Below are 16,598 nucleotides of genomic sequence, written 5' to 3'. Positions count from 1 at the left end.
TTGAATGTCAGCGTTACCTGCTAAGACTATTAGTATTACTTGTTATTGAAGAAATGTAAAATGGTTTCCGTCTTTACATAGCCTGATGTAAACACGCGGGAGGTTGGGAGAACACTCGATAAGCGTAGGAAACCACGACGCGAAGGGGAGTGGTTTCCAGCTTATCGAGTTTACATACGCTCATGTATAATGGTTTTATGGCCAATCAGATTACTATTTGAATTATTTTATAAAATACGATTTCAACGACAGAAAGAGCAATATCTACAAACAAACCCAACTAATTTATTAAACAACTTACTATATCCTTACCAAGGAGAGACTCTTAAAGGAAGTAGAATAATTATCCTTAAATAAACTGATTGAGGCCCACCACAAAATGCTTCTTAGCTCACCACTGACACAATATCATAGTTGCCTCTAATCTAACTCGAGATTAACAATCTTCCATAGTAGCTCTCTCTCGGTATACTTTTTTGAAAAGCCTCACAGGAGAATATGGCAACCTCTTCCACTTTTTTGTTTTAGTTTTTTTATTTTTTGAGAGTGGTCGTCTTCCCCTGTTGGCTGCGACAAATTGGTCATCTCCTTTATGACTCGAACGAGTATCAAGATGTTGAGCTGAAGAATGTAATAGAAATAAATTGATTATTTAGATTTGGTTATCGAACAGCCAAAACAGGAGAGGATCCTTGCCGAAGACGTTACTAGTTTGGTAACAAGTGTTGGATGAAGAGTCATTTGGAGGGAATAGAACTCCAAACTGGGGGACCTAGATTATGAGCTTCGATTCTCTGACAATGAGCCAAAGAATCTCGAACTTAAGTGTCTAAACCGAGTGAACTATGGCAAGTGAATCCTCATGTTAAATTATATAAACATAATAAACCTGCTCCTTTCATCTTGCTCAATGTTTTTTTAAACTATTTTTGCGCGACAAAATATCAATGTGAAAGAGTGAGAAAACATCAACAAAGAAAGAGAATATTTTTTTATACTATGTAGCAAGAGTTGGAGAATTTATGAGTAAATAGGAAAAGAAAAATGTTGTGCGGGGTCATTTCATAAATACTTAACTCGCTTTTAAAGAGCAGAGACAAAATATTTGGCAGCAATTAGTACAGGTATACCAGTCACAATCACCAACACTAATCATAAACTTAATGAAAGCTACATAGGCGACGAATATCCAGATGAGGTTGTTAATCGAGGAAAGTCAGCAGCTAAACTCGAAGAAGTGAAAGAAAAGAAAGACAAATTTTCAGCAAATGAAATGATACCGATTTAAAAATATATACAAAAACAAAGCAAAGAATTAAATGCAACAAATTAAAAGGAGAAGAGCAAGAACAAACCCTGAGTTTTTTTCCCCACTATTTATCACTCGTATAGCTTTGTAACCCTTCCTTTTTTTTCCAGTAGCGATGCCAAGTAAAATGGCCACCAACATCACTGGAGGACCTACCCCCAAAGAAAGGAGGGAAATCGAAACACTTCACTGCATGACAACACCATATTTGGCGATCCGAAAGCATGATTACAGTTTCCAGTGCATGTTGTAAAATAATGAACTTACCCCATGAGATGACGTCCTTGTCGGACTTCTAAGACCACTTTCTTTAACTGAGACGAAAGTTTAGTCTTCTGAAGTGTGTGTACCGCGGATGCCGGGCAGGTCAACCTGAAGTTTGCTAGCGGGCGAATGGCGACACCATCTGACAGCTGGCACTTCTGAGCATTAATAAGAACCTCTAAGCCGGACTCGTCTTGGTAGAGCTCCAGGACAATGAAGACGACGTCTGCACTGTTCGGGGTGAGGCTCACGAGATCTCCGCAGCTGATTTTGATACCATCAAGGCGAACGATCGTCGCAAACTGCGGGGCTATGGCTGACTGGACACTGACAGGCGCCGATACGAGAGGTGGTGGTGATGTTGCTGGTGCTGCTTGGGGCAAAGCTGCTGGTCTTCTCCTCTTGACAGTATCAGGAGTGGGTTCTGGCGGTGGTAATACATCGCGGAAAGAAGCAATGATTTCTTCGTTCCCGCACTCCACTGTAACGAGTTCTAGAAAAGGATCCACCACTCTGACCGCGGCCGGTTTTCTGATGCCCTCGATGCTGATGAAAACTTCGTCGCCTGGCAGCAACTTGTTGAAATTCACGCTGGGTCTCCAACGCTTTCTGGAGCGAACGTCAATCAGTGTACAGGGGCGAAGACAGTCGGCGCTGAGAACTGTGTCAAACTGTCGGCTCCAACCATCGAAAATAACCTTGTACCTGTCGCCTTTTTGACTTAAGATGGTGCATATATACCATCGACCGTCATGAAGACCTTCGTATTTTTTTCCGATTTCATAAGCCATAGTTTACGTCGTCGTGTACACGCGATTAATCAGCGAGATAAATAAACGAACCAAGATTTCTACTTGTTTATCTGTCGCTATGGTTACCAAACAACGATTGTAAAGGATTCCGGAACGAGGTTGCTCATTGGCTTGTTTTGGTCACGTGTGCAAACGAAGTGTTGCTATGGTAAAGCTGAGTTGGAAGTGAGCGTGCACCTACGTGGAGCGGGAATCTACAACGTATACTTAAGCTTTTCGAAAAGTAATTAGACTACCAACGTGTTATCTGAAACTGACGGCAATAACGGGCCAAAAAGGAGGGTAAAATTCCGCACAGCCCCACACTACATTATACGTTCAGTTCTTGGATAGAGTGACAAAAACAATACTTTACCATTGGGAAAACAGATTTGTTTTACGATAGTATGGGGCAGTACGGAAATTTTACTAAAAGGAATATTTCTGTGATGTTTTGCTTTCTTGGCGAAATTGATGGTCGAACCTCGCAAATCTGCCGCATTTAAGTCTTAACACAAATTGAAAACCCGGCATTTGAAAGGTAATTTAATTTTACATCTGACCGATTTTTAAACAATATAACCTAATCAAGATAACGCCACTAATTACGTCTATTCTTCTTCGATGAAAAGCGCTACGTTTCGGTTGTCTGCACAAGAAACAATACTTTCGAACACTGCGTACACGGGGGATTACATGATTGACAGTCGAATTGACAAGCCTGCGTGAAGTTACGCATGCTCTCTTTCTCTTTTCTAGCTTATTTGCATTTTCCCGTGCGACGTTTTTCAATGGGCGCGATTCTGTAATGCGTGATACATGTACATTTTGGTGTTGATGTTGTAAACTTTCACAACGAAGAAGTAGAGATTAATTCCCTCAATCAGCATCCAATGGAAAGCGGCCATCAAGAAATATTGTATCAGAGCTGCTATTGTAACACAGGCAGCCTGTGGAAAGAAAGAGTTTTCGTATAATTCTTCATATGGGTGAGCATGTGAAAGGCATGTAAAAAATTTCATTCTTTCTAATGAATGTGTTTACAAACCTTTCATCTAGTTCTTGAAGCCTACGCACGAAAAGTTTGGACTCTTGCATGCACTCTGGAGCTTCAACGCTGATCCGTCAATGAACGCGAATTTTAACTTCGGCTCCCCTGCAGAGCATTTTTAAATGTCTTCTCTGTTAGCCTTTTGTCCAGACTTCCAACGGTGAAGCCGTACGACTACTTCTCAGTGCAAACTGCTTATCATTTTTTTCTTAAATACCAGGCCTTGATACAGTGGCCCATGTATTTGAGCACCACGGTCTCCTTGGCTTTTCCAATTTCGAGCAACAAGTTTTAAGTATTAAAATTTCTAGGCACAATTTTGCCGAGGAAAGAAATTTGTTTAGTTTCTTAGCTACTCTCTACAGGTTTATGAAAAGCAATCCTCAACATTAGTATTGTGATATTATCATATCATTTTAAATTAATGTGTAATGATACTTTACCTAATGCAAGTGCACTCGCTATTTTTTGTCTGTATTGATGTCCGCTAGAGACTTCGGAAACTTTCAGATCACACCCTTTTCAGGCTTTAAGATGTCAATCAGACTCGCCGAGCGGCGTACGAACACGACCGAATGCACGGGAAGAAACACTGATTGTATTGACGAGTGGCATAACAGCAATCAATAGAGTTTCCCATAATGATATAATGGACTACAAGAAAATAGAAAAAGTCAAAAAGTGAATAACGAACAACTTTTATGAATCAAAAAGAACAATTGATAATATTTAGATGTAACCAAGTATAAAAGCAGAGCTGCAGGGGGTTTATTACTGTACAGCCCTTTACCTCATTAAAACCAATCACGGGCTGTCAAAGAATTTATTCATGGAAAACTAGGAAGGAGCATTAATCTTGTAGAAGGGGGCATGGAGTCAAGGGCTTTTCAGAGGTTGGAGGGCAGCTTTCCTTTATTCATATAAGAAATTAGACGGTCATCTTCTTATGCAAGTTCCCTGGATAATAAAAGTAAATGATAATGACTGGCTAGATAATTGATGCAAATAGTAAGTAAAGGATTAAAAGCAGGACATTTTAAAATTATTGACGGAAAGCTTCCTCAGTGAACAAATCGATTGGATCAAAGTAGTTATGAAAGACTTCGGTCTGAAGCGGAGATAAAAAAAAAAAAAAAAGAAAACTTCGTTGCCTCGATTCAAGCCTTCTGCGCGCTATTTATTTCTTATTTAGTGCATAGAGATAAATCTGTACTCGAGCCACGATGCCTATCCAGCAACAGGGTATTCTTGTTTCTGTAGCGTGAAGTGACAAGAAGTATTGCAATTCTCCCCTTGGCCGGAATGCTCGTCCGTGACATGTTCCTCCCCCCCTCCCCCCATCCAACCCCTTGCTCAGCATTTCGTCAGGTTGTTCTGTCAGTTCGCCGGTACCCATTAAACTCCAAGATGAAGCGAGGCACCGTGAGGATAAAGAGTCTTGCACAAGAACAGAGAAAACGGCTAAAAAATATACAAAGCTTTAAAACGCACGAGCTGAGCTCCTAGGTCATTAAATCTCTTGTTTTACCAAGTCGTCGCCTCAGTGGATTAGAGACCTTAAGCAAACCACGACGACGGCGGCAACGGGGACGTAGCAAAACAAAAAATATAATGAGCAGAACAATTGCGATGGAATGCAGAGTTAGGGAAACTGAGGCTTAGGAAGAGAGAGAATCATGAGCGTAGCCGTGAACCACGCAGTAAGCTCGAATTAAATGTCAGACGAGATGTAACCTTCAAGCTAACTCTTCCTGTTACAGTTGTTTTTTCGTTCAGTCAGCGGAAAACAAAACGGCGGCGCTCGAATAAAGAAATCGCAAGGGTCTGCCTACTCTTCTCGTGTTAACGGAGGTTTGTTTTTCTTTTGGGGGAAAAATAGAACAAATAGTCAATTACCCTCATTCATCGTTTTCGAATAAATCAGCTGCGTATTCATTGCCGCAATTTAAATAAAATAATCTCTTGGAAAAGTTCAACTTGAGCTACTAGGCTAGCTTACACTGCAAGCACATTTTCATCTCGTTTCTTTTTTTACAATTTTGCCGTAGTTCATTGTTACAATGATTTCCCTTGAGCTACACGGCTAGATCACGCTACCATAACATTTGGACGTGATGTTGAAAGAAAGGACAACATCAAGAACCACATCGCTTAAAGATTTCATTATGCTGCGATCGGGAGTTTTAAGACTTAACTGTCTTCATTCAAAAGATTTGAAGCTTCTAGTGACTACCGAATTCCCTAGCAGTCGAAAAACTACGGGAAATAGCCTCATATTGAATAAACAATCTCAGTCGCTGTGACCGCATAAGTCGAAATACCTGTTTTGTTCTAGAAGTGATCATATTTTAAATCAGTCAGGAGAGATTTATTTGGAAAGAAATGTAGCTGTGATTTCCACTTCTGAGAGAAATTATTAAACTATCCCAAGCATGTCAGAAGTATCTAAGATGTCTAGCAAAATAAATTAGGACGGATAGTTTTGTGTTTGACTTTCTTTAAGTTTAGAGACTGCGTGAGACCTTTGTATGGCAAGGGATTAGATTGTTATAATCTTAAACACAATTTTGAATTGTGCTGCGCTGTAACCGAGAATCTCAAATTCCTTTCTAGCGAAAAGATGATTTTTCGAAATGAAACTTACCTCTTTCAGCTAATAATGAACCTATTGTAACCGAGAGCATCTTAACAACCGTCAGCCAACTGATCAGGAAAGTTTACACGTACGCGGGTGCCCTCGATTGTTTTCACTTTGTAAACAGTTTGCAGCTTTTGAGTGTCAATGTTTTAGCTTCGTATTTACGTAAGTGATTACGCTAACCTCTGGTCGTGCGCGATGACTGCCGCATTGGTTACTCGACAACGTGTCAACAAAAGACAAAACATCCAGCTTTGAGGAATAAACAAACTGACTCGCGTTCCAGTTTTCAAAAACCTTTTTATTTATAATCAACGAGAAGATATTATAGGTAATATTTGCTGAAATTACACCGCGTTTTCTTTGCCAATGGACCATATCAGATTACACACCTGACACAATAGAATATATTTGCCATGGGATTGTATTTTGAATGTACAATTAGTCAACACGATGAATTTAGAAGCGTTAACTATCAAATAATATTGAGAAGGTTTTAAACATTACTCACAGAGGAATCCATATTTTAAAACCACCTTTACAAAGAAAGAATCAAATAATGAATCAGTCGAGAGGTAAAGGTATTAAAGCTAATAGTAAGTATGATTGTCTGCATAAGTGAACTATTTAAGTGATCACCAATTTTTCATCTGACTTCCCCTCCGCGAGACATGAAATTAGTGCCAATCACTTTCATGGACATTAGCTCTTTTCAGGACAATACGCGCTTCTTGATCGACCGTTCCTTCTAACTTTAAGCAGTTTCTATCGCGAACATTTCTTCTTGTCATGCAGCTGGAAGTTCAAGATCAACGAGTGTTATCGATGACACTGAACAATATCGAAACTACGGATAAATGGTCTTTGGTATTACTGCTTTTTTTCTCAGAAACTTTACAGATTTTTAGTTTAAGTAATCCTCTTTGAAAGTGATGGTATATTGTAAAGTGGCACCCGAGTTTATAGAGCAGTATCCAAAACTTTCATTTTATTCTCGTATCGTAACCAAGTGTTGATATCTCTGACCATGTTCAAGCCATTTGCATTAATCTCAGACATACCTCAATCGTCTCTTGACGTCATTTTAATGACTGAGTAACATTAGCTGGCTAATAAGTGGTTGACTTAAAAATTAAAACAAGACATGTCAGAAATATCATATGATCATTACATTATGGTTAGCCTGGGAGAGAAATCAACTGCCCTTAGCAAAACAACCCAGATGCGTAACTATAACGCGTGAGTGCATCAAAAAATAGGAGGGAGGGGAGGGGGGGAATAAAGCACTAGAAAGAATATCACCCCCTTTCTTTGCCAGAGTGATTAAAGTAACAATTTTTGAAATGAAAAAAATCTACTCCAGACACTCTGAAGTAGGACCCTCCCCTCCCCTGTTAAGGAACTCTGCTAGCAGTCCTTTGTCGAAACAAAAAGCGAACAAGTCGTCAACACTTAATATATTTTGAGCTTTAAGGAAAGGAAATTAGTTCCTTTTCGGACGCCATCAAGAAAAGAAAAATATCCTTTTCAATTAGTATTTAAAGCATGAAATGTCACAGACATCTAACGTGAACTATATTGAGTAACATTAAGGATGAAAATGCAATAAAGTGATATTCTCCAAATTATTTTTTTCCGTTGATTCATGCAGTTCTAACTTTTTTTTGTTGATTTGGTATGTTTTTGATACTTTGAGACAACATTCGATGCTCACCAAAATATTGAAACCCGCACCGTAAATCGTTTCTTTCCGTTCTAAAGAGCCAAAAAACATATATGGAAATGAGTTAATTAAAACAAGTCAGGCCAATTATTTCCATAGAGAATGGGCAAGCTTGGATGACCACCACTAGTCGTGTATGAGAAACATTATATTATTTGCCGCTGAGGGGTGGGGTGGGGAATAGATGGTTTTCATTATTTAATTTTATTATTATTATTATTATTATTTAATTATTTTCATAGGGAATGGGCAAGCTTGGATGACCACCACTAATCGTATGTGAGAAACAATTCATTATTTGTCGCTAATGGGTGAGGTGGGGAATAGATGGTTTTCAGGGGGAACGGAAGAAGGATCGGTCGTCGCTAATAAAGTATATAACTGGACTTAATAAAATTGGCTGCAAATTTACTTCAAATGAGTGGGTTTTCTTAAAAATATTACAGAGCCTTATAAGGGGCTGGGGGGTGGGGGGGGAAGTGTTAAATCCAAAGGAAACAAATCAACAAACGCTGTCCCTGATAGATTTGATTCTTCTTTATTTAGACCTTGATTTTACTCGATAGTAAAGTACAGCTTGATTATTCAATCAGCGAAAACTAGAAATGCGTTTAATTCTTAAAGCCGTGTCTGCCAACCCTTTTCCTCTCCATTAGCAGTTTTCAATCTCGTACCCAGGGCTTTTCGCTCCCTAGAAAATCTGGAGATGCTCCGGGAATGACTTTACGGATTCTTTTTACGTAAACGTCATGTTGACAAAGTTTTTCAAGGAACTCAAAGTGACAAGCTTCGTCGGGTGGGTAGAACTTGATAGTTATAGCTTTTCCTTCCTCACAAATCGGAGGAGACAAATTTTGTGCTGGTATATATTCCAAATCCTGCCAAAAATAAGCACTCATACTCAATTAATCAAACTCTGTAATCCCGTACAAACTTTTCCCATTTTTTTATAGTTTTCAAAACTTTCTTAGCTCAATGAATTTGTACCCAAACCGCTGCCTCGGTTCTACTCCTCTCCTGTCTCATGGTGGAGCAGGCGCAGATAATGTTCGGAGTGAGATTGTGACTTAGATCGTTAAGTTTTTGACGTCATTGTTAATATTAGCTAAAGTTCTGTTTTCTGGGTTGAAGAATTTCTCCAAATACCAAGAAGATTTTTTTTGTAGAAACTTTGCTTTTCGTCATCAAAGGAAATATTTGAGAATAAGTTTCAAATTTGATTTAATCAGTTTTGAATGTCTGGACAAATATTTGATTTCTGTGATAAGATATAGTGCACGTTTTGTATTTTAGACAGTTTTTACTCACTCGATTGTTCAATATTTTTCTAAATAACTCTCGACTATGCGATGACAGGGGAAAAATCTCAATGGTTGAATATAACGAAAACTATAATTAACATTACCACACTCAGTATTTTTAAGTAGAGTTTTAAAGCTGATTGTAATGTGTTTTGAAACTAGATTTAAACTCGGCGAGTTAAGCCATCACACGTTGTAGATCTTAATGGTTGTGATAATATTATAGCTGACTAATTTTTTTATTCAAGAGCGACACCCGTGACTTTCCGGTCATTAAATGTTTTAGAGGAAATTTTCTCAGATTTGATGGTTTTTTAGTTTTGTGACCGTCTTTCGAGCGACAATTTTCTCTTCCGCGTGCGCACTTTCATTGAAAAGCTTAGCGAACACATCTTTATTTGGGCCAATGTTATGACGTGAAAAGGGGTAGAAAAACCTTACGGCCATGGGTGCGGTTTCTGCCTCTTTTGTGGGACCTGTTTTCCCTATTAAGAAGGTCACGATTCAGCGGAAATGATTTTTTACCGACGCAAAATTACACCTTTTATAGAAAGGTGCTTCTCGTCGGCGAAGCCAAAAAGCAGATTTTCAGTATCGATTATAAAGAAGTTTGGCTTGTGATTTACTCTTGAACTTCCATCAGTTTCTACTCGTCTAAAACGGCCTTTATTTCAAGTTTACCACCTCTTCTCAACCGAAATTTTCCCTTGAGTCCCGCCAAACAGCGGAAAAGTTAACTCTTCACAGATCCAACAAAAACTGAGATGATCAAAGAGTGACCAGGAAAGTTGCGGTACAATGTGTGCGTAGTAAGCTCGCCTGACAGAAAGTCTTCAGACAGCTTATATTATTACAGAAAAAACAAAGTGTTACGTTTGTTCACAAACTGGTTGACTCATCTCACCTTGCTGATTTCGTTTTTCCTCGAGGTTTCCCTTCTGAATACTTGAACTAGGTTTTCCTCTACTTTGGTCACATTACCTCTTTATAGGCCACAATCAATATTTTATTTTTTCTTTTACTATGAGAATCGATTTACCCTCGAAAAAAAATATGTTATTTTACGCCAGTGGTCCTTTACCTCTCTACGATGACCTTTTTCTCTGTATTCAAACTGGCCGCTAGGATGAGTTTCTGCTGCCCGCTCACTTGACAAAGCGTTCACTTGACAAAGCGTTCAACCGTTTGCACGTGTGCGGATATTTCGTTTTCAAGCTGTCAAAGACAATGGTAAATTACTGGGGTAACAAAGTATCCGTAGTTGAATAAGACTTAAAAAAAAGAGCTTGCATGTGCTGTCAGTGTTTTGGAAAGCTCAGTTTTTAGTTTTTTACCCATGGGTCAATTCTCTGTTGACCGTCGCTTTTAGACCGTTGTTTGTAGAGATCGAAAAGTACGCTTTACGTTGAGCCATAGCATAGACGGTTGAATATACATGTCAAAAGTAATTTGTGAAAGAAGATGGTGTCGAATACACTCAAATGTAGAGGAAAGGCGACAAAAAGTTTCGTCTGGTTCTTCTTTACCTTGGGGTAGCACCGACGAGGGGTAGTTTTCGTTTGCTGGTACTCCACAAGCACTAAATGGAGGAATTTTTTGTAAATATCTTGCCACTGATGAGATGATTGCTGACATTCTAACGAGGCCTTTCCCTAAGCACCGCCTCGAGAAACTAATCTTCAGGTCGTGAAGCTAGGTTTTAATTATCTAATTTAGATGGACATACATACAAACATAATACACTTTGAAGGAAAGTGGCAAAAAATTCTTTCTACTTGATCGCCTCTACATTTTTGTTGCCACCTCTATGTTGCCATCCTTTATCAAGTTTTTCTTTATTTTAAGCGTGAAATTTAATTATAAAGAAAAGAACACATTTAATACGCATACGTGCGAAGCATTTCAGCCATTTGCTAGTGATCACAGGGTAATGTAGACTACAGTCCCGATCTTTCAGTCTAATTCTCGAGTATATGATCCATTCCTTTCACCATTTATCTATTTCATTTCTCTTTAGAAGTCATAGGCTCGCATTGTTTCCATTAGATAAAGATATTCTTCGTCCTCTTTTGAGAATCCCGCCATAACCCTATTAAGCCGCTGAAACAATTCATACCCTCTTTTCTCTAATTTCCGAAGATGAGAGTTAGCGACATCCTCTTGAAATCGAACTTTCTTCCTTGTTTTACCTTTGCAGTGTTCGTCATGGCTCATTCTTCCCAGTGTTTTCAAGAATTTGCTAATTCCATCGAAAAATGATTTTCCTCTTGAGTATTTCGGCTGTTTCTCTCCTGGTTCTTGGCCTGTTTTTCCTCTCAAAGCTTTGATGGCCTCACTGATTTGGTCAAAGTTGATTTTTGAACTCTTCGTGGAATCAAGGGTAATGCTTCTATCTACTGCTTTTTTCTCTTCCGTGTTTGATGCTTGGGAGACTTTCAGTTGTCTCAGTCTACTGCTGACAGTATCGAAAAATGTGTTCCGTTCTTTTGAGCTTTTGCAACGAACCTCATCAACGAGCTCGTGCAACTCACTTTCGTTCGCGGTATCCTTTGCATCCAGAAGTGCATCGTTTATTACGCCGATAAAAAAGTTCATGCAGATAATTGTTAGGGTGAAAAGAATAGCAAAGACGAATGTCTTAGCGTATGTGCTGTTTACCTCTGCTAATTCAATGATTGGTCTGGCTTTCACTCTTCCAAGAGTCAGTTCGAGTTGGAAATAAGCTGCTTTTAGCACTGAGGAGTAGCGCTCAGATCCAGTGCCAAACATCAATACACCGGCGTGAAGAAATGCCACGAAGAGAATCAATAGGACAATGCTAAAGCATGAAAGAGATTGTGCAGATATCGTCAATGCTTTGGAGAATACAGCAACATGTTTATTGAAGCGAATGACTCGCAAGAGTTTTGCAGTGACGATAAACATCAGGATTCCAAGTACAACATTTTCTGCTTCATGCCAAATGATAGCTTTTTTGAAACTTATATTTGCATAACTGTTTTCTTTTAACCTTGCCCATGTTGAAGAGACTATGATTTGTCGTTTTATGTACAAAACCACGGCCAACACGGAGAAAACAACCTGGGACATCTCCACCCAATTCCACAGGGACTGGAAATATCGGGAACGGTGATTGTAAAGCTTGAAGCATTCTCTTCCCAAAAACAGCAGAACGGATACAGCGTATAGTAAAATGCAAATCAAATAGAACTGATATGAAGCTGTGTTTGTAGGATCAAGAGAAAGAATGTCAGTTTGTACCAAAGCTTCTTTGAGTCCTGATGCCTCAACTTCGTAAAAGTATGTGGCAACACCTAAAATATTCACCGACGGGTTAAACACGGAAAACTGTGCGAGAACCACCCGGGTTTGCCTGTCAAGCCAACCGTTGTTTTGCAAAGTGGTTACGGCTTTGAACCCCGTATGGCTCTTGTACCCGAGGTCTGCTACAAATCCTCCTCCACGATAAAATGAGAACTGTCCCCACTCTGACCCGCTATCACTTTCTTCCGTATTTTGATATCGCCATGGCTTCGGGCAAAGTCGAAATATATCTTCGTCTCTTGTAGAGTTGCCGACAAACCTCCAGCCCGGTTCATAGAAAGCAGTCTTGTCTTCGTTTGTTTCCGAATATCCTTCGTAACATTCCTGGAAAGTTGTCTCCATGTATTTTAACACGTTGCATGGTGCTGTAAGTTTAATAAAAAAGGGACATTTATTAGAAAGTTTGTTTTGGAACTCATTCAATCTACAGGTATAGCACACCCCCAATAGTCTTTATCGTGTCGTGTAGAAAAATTTAGTTAAAAACCGGATATCCACTTGTGTCCTTTATTTTTTTTAAAAGGTGTATAGACTAATACAAAATGAAATAGAATATAAAAATCTTGACAACGTATGCTTAACGCTTTGACAGAAAAAAAATTGTATTTTCTAGGCGTCTCCTTTAGGGTGAGTTAGACTTAAAAGTAAATAAAAGAAAGGACTTACTCGATTTCACTCTCAGTTGCCTTAATCGAGCCATCCCGACGAGAAGAGAGCGTTTATTACCAATGTACATTGTTTTTTTCTCCTCCTGACCGTTGTACCATCTACCGGAAAACACTCCAGGAATGAAAACTTCCCGCAGCCAGCTCCAGTACTTCCTGTCATCTGCTATCCGAGTTCAATAAAAATTAATAAGTTACTTAGAATTTGTGACTGCATCACCTTTCGTATCGCTTATTATGGATATGATCTTTAAAACGGACTAAATAAAAAGGAAGTCAAGAATGGGAGATGTGTTGGTCGGATTTCACGGACTGGGATGGAGGCATGACTCGCTGGTGGATCAGGAACATTTAGAAACAGGTAAGGGAGCCAAGCCAGTACGATGCAAAGTCTGAGAAGAATTGATACAGATTCTAACCAAAATTCGAAATGTGATCATAACAGTTGTTCTATACACAACCCACGGACTTGAAAAGGAGCAATAATTCACGATAAAGAAAAGAGGTGTTTACGCTTTGGAGGATACGTTTATGTCGTGAAAATATATTTCAAATAGGGTTTGGCAATCCAGAATCAATCGTTGGGTAATATCAGTCTTTTAACGATTTCTCCAAACACAATGAATGTTACTCACATTGTTAAAATTGGGCAGTCCATCTCGGATTGATCTGGTCATTAAGTAGCGATGGTCATTTCTGTTTCCATAACACACTACCATTAACAAGAAAACGAAAACCAAGTAGATACCCAACTCTGTGAAATAACGTGACAGGTTCTGTTTCTTGGCCTGGCGTTTCCTCATCTTTTCTACCTCCGCTAATTTTAACGTCCACAGCCTTTGTTTTGAGCAACCGCTTTCAACTTGATTAGATTCTTCACATGCAGGTACCGTTGATCTCTTCGCCTTCATCTTGATAATGGCCGCCAAAACTACAGCTGTAAAGAACACTTTAACTGGTTCCATGATTTTGACATCTTGAGCAAAGGAGATAAGCATTGAGGACAGCCACTGCTCACTGACACTCTTTTCCCAAATCAGGCTAAAGAAGATTGTAAACATAGCAGAAATAGCACAAGAACCGAAAAACAAGAACCAGGCGATACCTTTGATTAAATTAGCTTTATAGCAAGGAATGTTGTTACTCGAGGACTTTTTGGATGCTTTTTTAAATAAAAGCACTATTAGTATGTTTATTGGTACCACAATGAGCGCACTTTCAATACCAGTAACTACTTGTCTCCACGAGAATTTCAGCGGTCCAACTTGAATAGGTTGTTCATATTTTCCTTGGAGCTCATAAAACATTGCGTTTGCAAACATGGATGTCAAAAGCACTGAAAGGCAGCAAGAAACCCGCTGTACTCTTGAAAAGTGACTTCTCTTTGGTTTGGCAGCAACTGACACCCAGATATGTAGCTCCGTAAGCCCTCTCCGCCAGCGTCTTGCAACCTCACTGGCAAAGTCCATTTGAGATACCGTTGCTTGAAACATTCGCTCGATACGCCCGTCTCCGCGCTCAAGAGCAAACCACTGACTGACCATAAATTTCCAAGACTGATTGGATTGTACGTCCCGAATGAAAATTTCCTCTAAAAACCACGAGGGACTGTCACCAAAGTTATGACCAATCTTCACTTCTCGAATCACACCAAGAGATTTGTTAACATACAGTACAAACATGGCCGAGTTACCACGAGAGAAGAACACGTCAATTGAACCAGTCTCTTCTTGGCTGAGCTGAAGAATGCCACTCATTCCGTCCGAACCGTAAATCTCCATAGCAACTTGAGCTGTTGTGCCTGAGTATATCCAGACTCCTGTAGTTATTACTATCTCGTATTCATATGTACTCTCTGGAGAGGATAGCAAATGGACTGGTAAAATGTTCTTAAGGAAAATGATAATACCATTAATGAATCGGTGATTTACTTTTTTTCACTTTTTCCCTTACTTAAAGAAAAAAAAATATATATATATTGTTGATATTAAAAAACTTAGAAAACCTTAAATGATCTCTGCGATTTCTTCCAAGTTTGCAGATCACTTTTTTTGAGGATACTTAGAAAAATGTGAATTCTGCAAGTTTTCAAAGCGTATTAAGTTCTACATAATACTAAATATGTTCAGAACTTACATTTTTAGAGTCTTCTATGTCTGTCTTCCTGACGATAACAAGCACAATCACGTAACTTAAGAAAACCAACGCCACCGCCAAAATAACTGTGATATTACCAGATTCTGGCAACTTTTGAATCTGCACTTGAACCTTGTCGAAGTCGATAGGATTCGGTTTAACCAAAAGACTTCCCCCAAAGGATGTCAGGTGATCGCAGCTGCAGTTAATAAATCTGTCCAATGCTCCTAAAATCTGGAATTGTCCACAGAGAAAATCACTGTTTCGGTTTTCAGTGCTAATGATGCGTTTTGTCCATTCAAAGGTGTTCAAAGGTCGTGATTAGCTATGAGAATAATTATATTTTTACGATGGAAGACTACACACGGGCTCGACAAAGTTTTGTCTTCTAGATTTTCAGTTGCCAAATAAGCGAAGATGATCACAATGGAGCACTCATTTTTCCACAATTACGTGAACTCACGAATTCTCTGAAAAGTGTCTGAACTAATTCCACATTATAAAAATTATTCGATAATGTCAACACTTTACACCGACTCACCCGACGGCCTTTTGTTGCCCACATCTCAACTTTCGCTGACCAGAATACACAGCTACCGAAGGTCACCCTCAGAGTATTGTTCTGATCGGTTTTGGAATCATAAGCTGGTGCCACAGATGCAGTTTTACTCATGGGTAGGGTAGGTGGGGGATCTTTGACTTCGACGCAAGAGCGCTTTTGCCGTCCAGCTGCAAAACACGATCTTTTCTTTCTCCTGTGTGGGGTGGTCGTGGTGACATTATAGTTTTTATGCCTAAAAAGTATTTTCCAGGATGCCTGGCCAATGTTGCTATTGGGGTAGGTGGGTTCGACGAGCATTCTGGTTGTCTCTCCTTTTTGTCATGCGCACTTGCAGTCCAAACACACTGTCCATTTTGAGAGATTGTGGCATTGAGATCGTAGTTTCGAGTCGTTGGCCGTTGACCAAATCGCAAGTAAACAAACAGATGTACAGTTGGCTTTTGGGGTTTGACTTCTACCTGTATCAGAGTGTTTTCGTACTTGACAGTTATCTCGTAGAAACGTTAATCGTCATCCGTCGTGAAGTACCATAGCTCCTTGGGCATTGTCCGAGGTTTTGATGGAATAACGATAACAATGTCGTCTGGTAGACTTGACACTTCCAAGAGCTCGCTTTTATTGTCCTTTAAGTCCAGAAATAGAACCTCAGAGTCGACTCGCTCCTTGGTGCTGTCCCAGGTGTAGGGGTTGAATGACAGTGATAGCATCTGCAATAAGAATAAATCAAAACTTTTTGTTGACTTAAAGGAATTGAGGATTAAGAGACATGATAATTATCGCTAACTGACCATAGTTATGGAAGCCAAACGAGAAAAAGAGTTCAGGATGGCTAAC

The 16,598-nt window shown here is 39.4% G+C and overlaps 1 protein-coding gene across 1 annotated transcript; it reads right to left on the bottom strand.

Annotated features, from left to right (window-relative positions):
- Window positions 1-11,090: 11,090 nt before the first annotated feature.
- On the bottom strand, window positions 11,091-14,610 carry LOC149051981 (polycystin-2-like protein 2). Its single transcript, XM_089212544.1, has 3 exons — window positions 13,698-14,610; window positions 13,068-13,232; window positions 11,091-12,766 (listed from the first exon to the last, which is right to left on the bottom strand). The coding sequence occupies exons 1-3, from the start codon at window positions 14,608-14,610 to the stop codon at window positions 11,091-11,093; spliced, it is 2,754 nt and encodes a 917-aa protein (XP_089068670.1).
- Between the last annotated feature and the right edge of the window lie 1,988 nt (window positions 14,611-16,598).

The sequence above is a fragment of the Pocillopora damicornis genome, chromosome 1, assembly GCF_964200805.1.
Source record: "Pocillopora damicornis chromosome 1, jaPocDami1.2, whole genome shotgun sequence".
Taxonomy (NCBI): Eukaryota; Metazoa; Cnidaria; class Anthozoa; order Scleractinia; family Pocilloporidae; genus Pocillopora; species Pocillopora damicornis.
Note: the sequence above shows the minus strand (reverse complement) of the source record. Positions and strands in the feature narration are given on the sequence as shown.

Bases quoted from the DNA above. Each gene is read 5' to 3' on its own strand.
- LOC149051981 (XM_089212544.1), bottom strand. From the start codon at position 14,610: ATGGTCAGTCAGTGGTTTGCTCTTGAGCGCGGAGACGGGCGTATCGAG. The intron at 13,233-13,697 runs GTAACATTCATT...GAACTCGGATAG, and splicing joins GCCCAATTTTAACAATGTGA to CAGATGACAGGAAGTACTGG. The intron at 12,767-13,067 runs GTAAGTCCTTTC...TTAAACTTACAG, and splicing joins GCAACTGAGAGTGAAATCGA to CACCATGCAACGTGTTAAAA.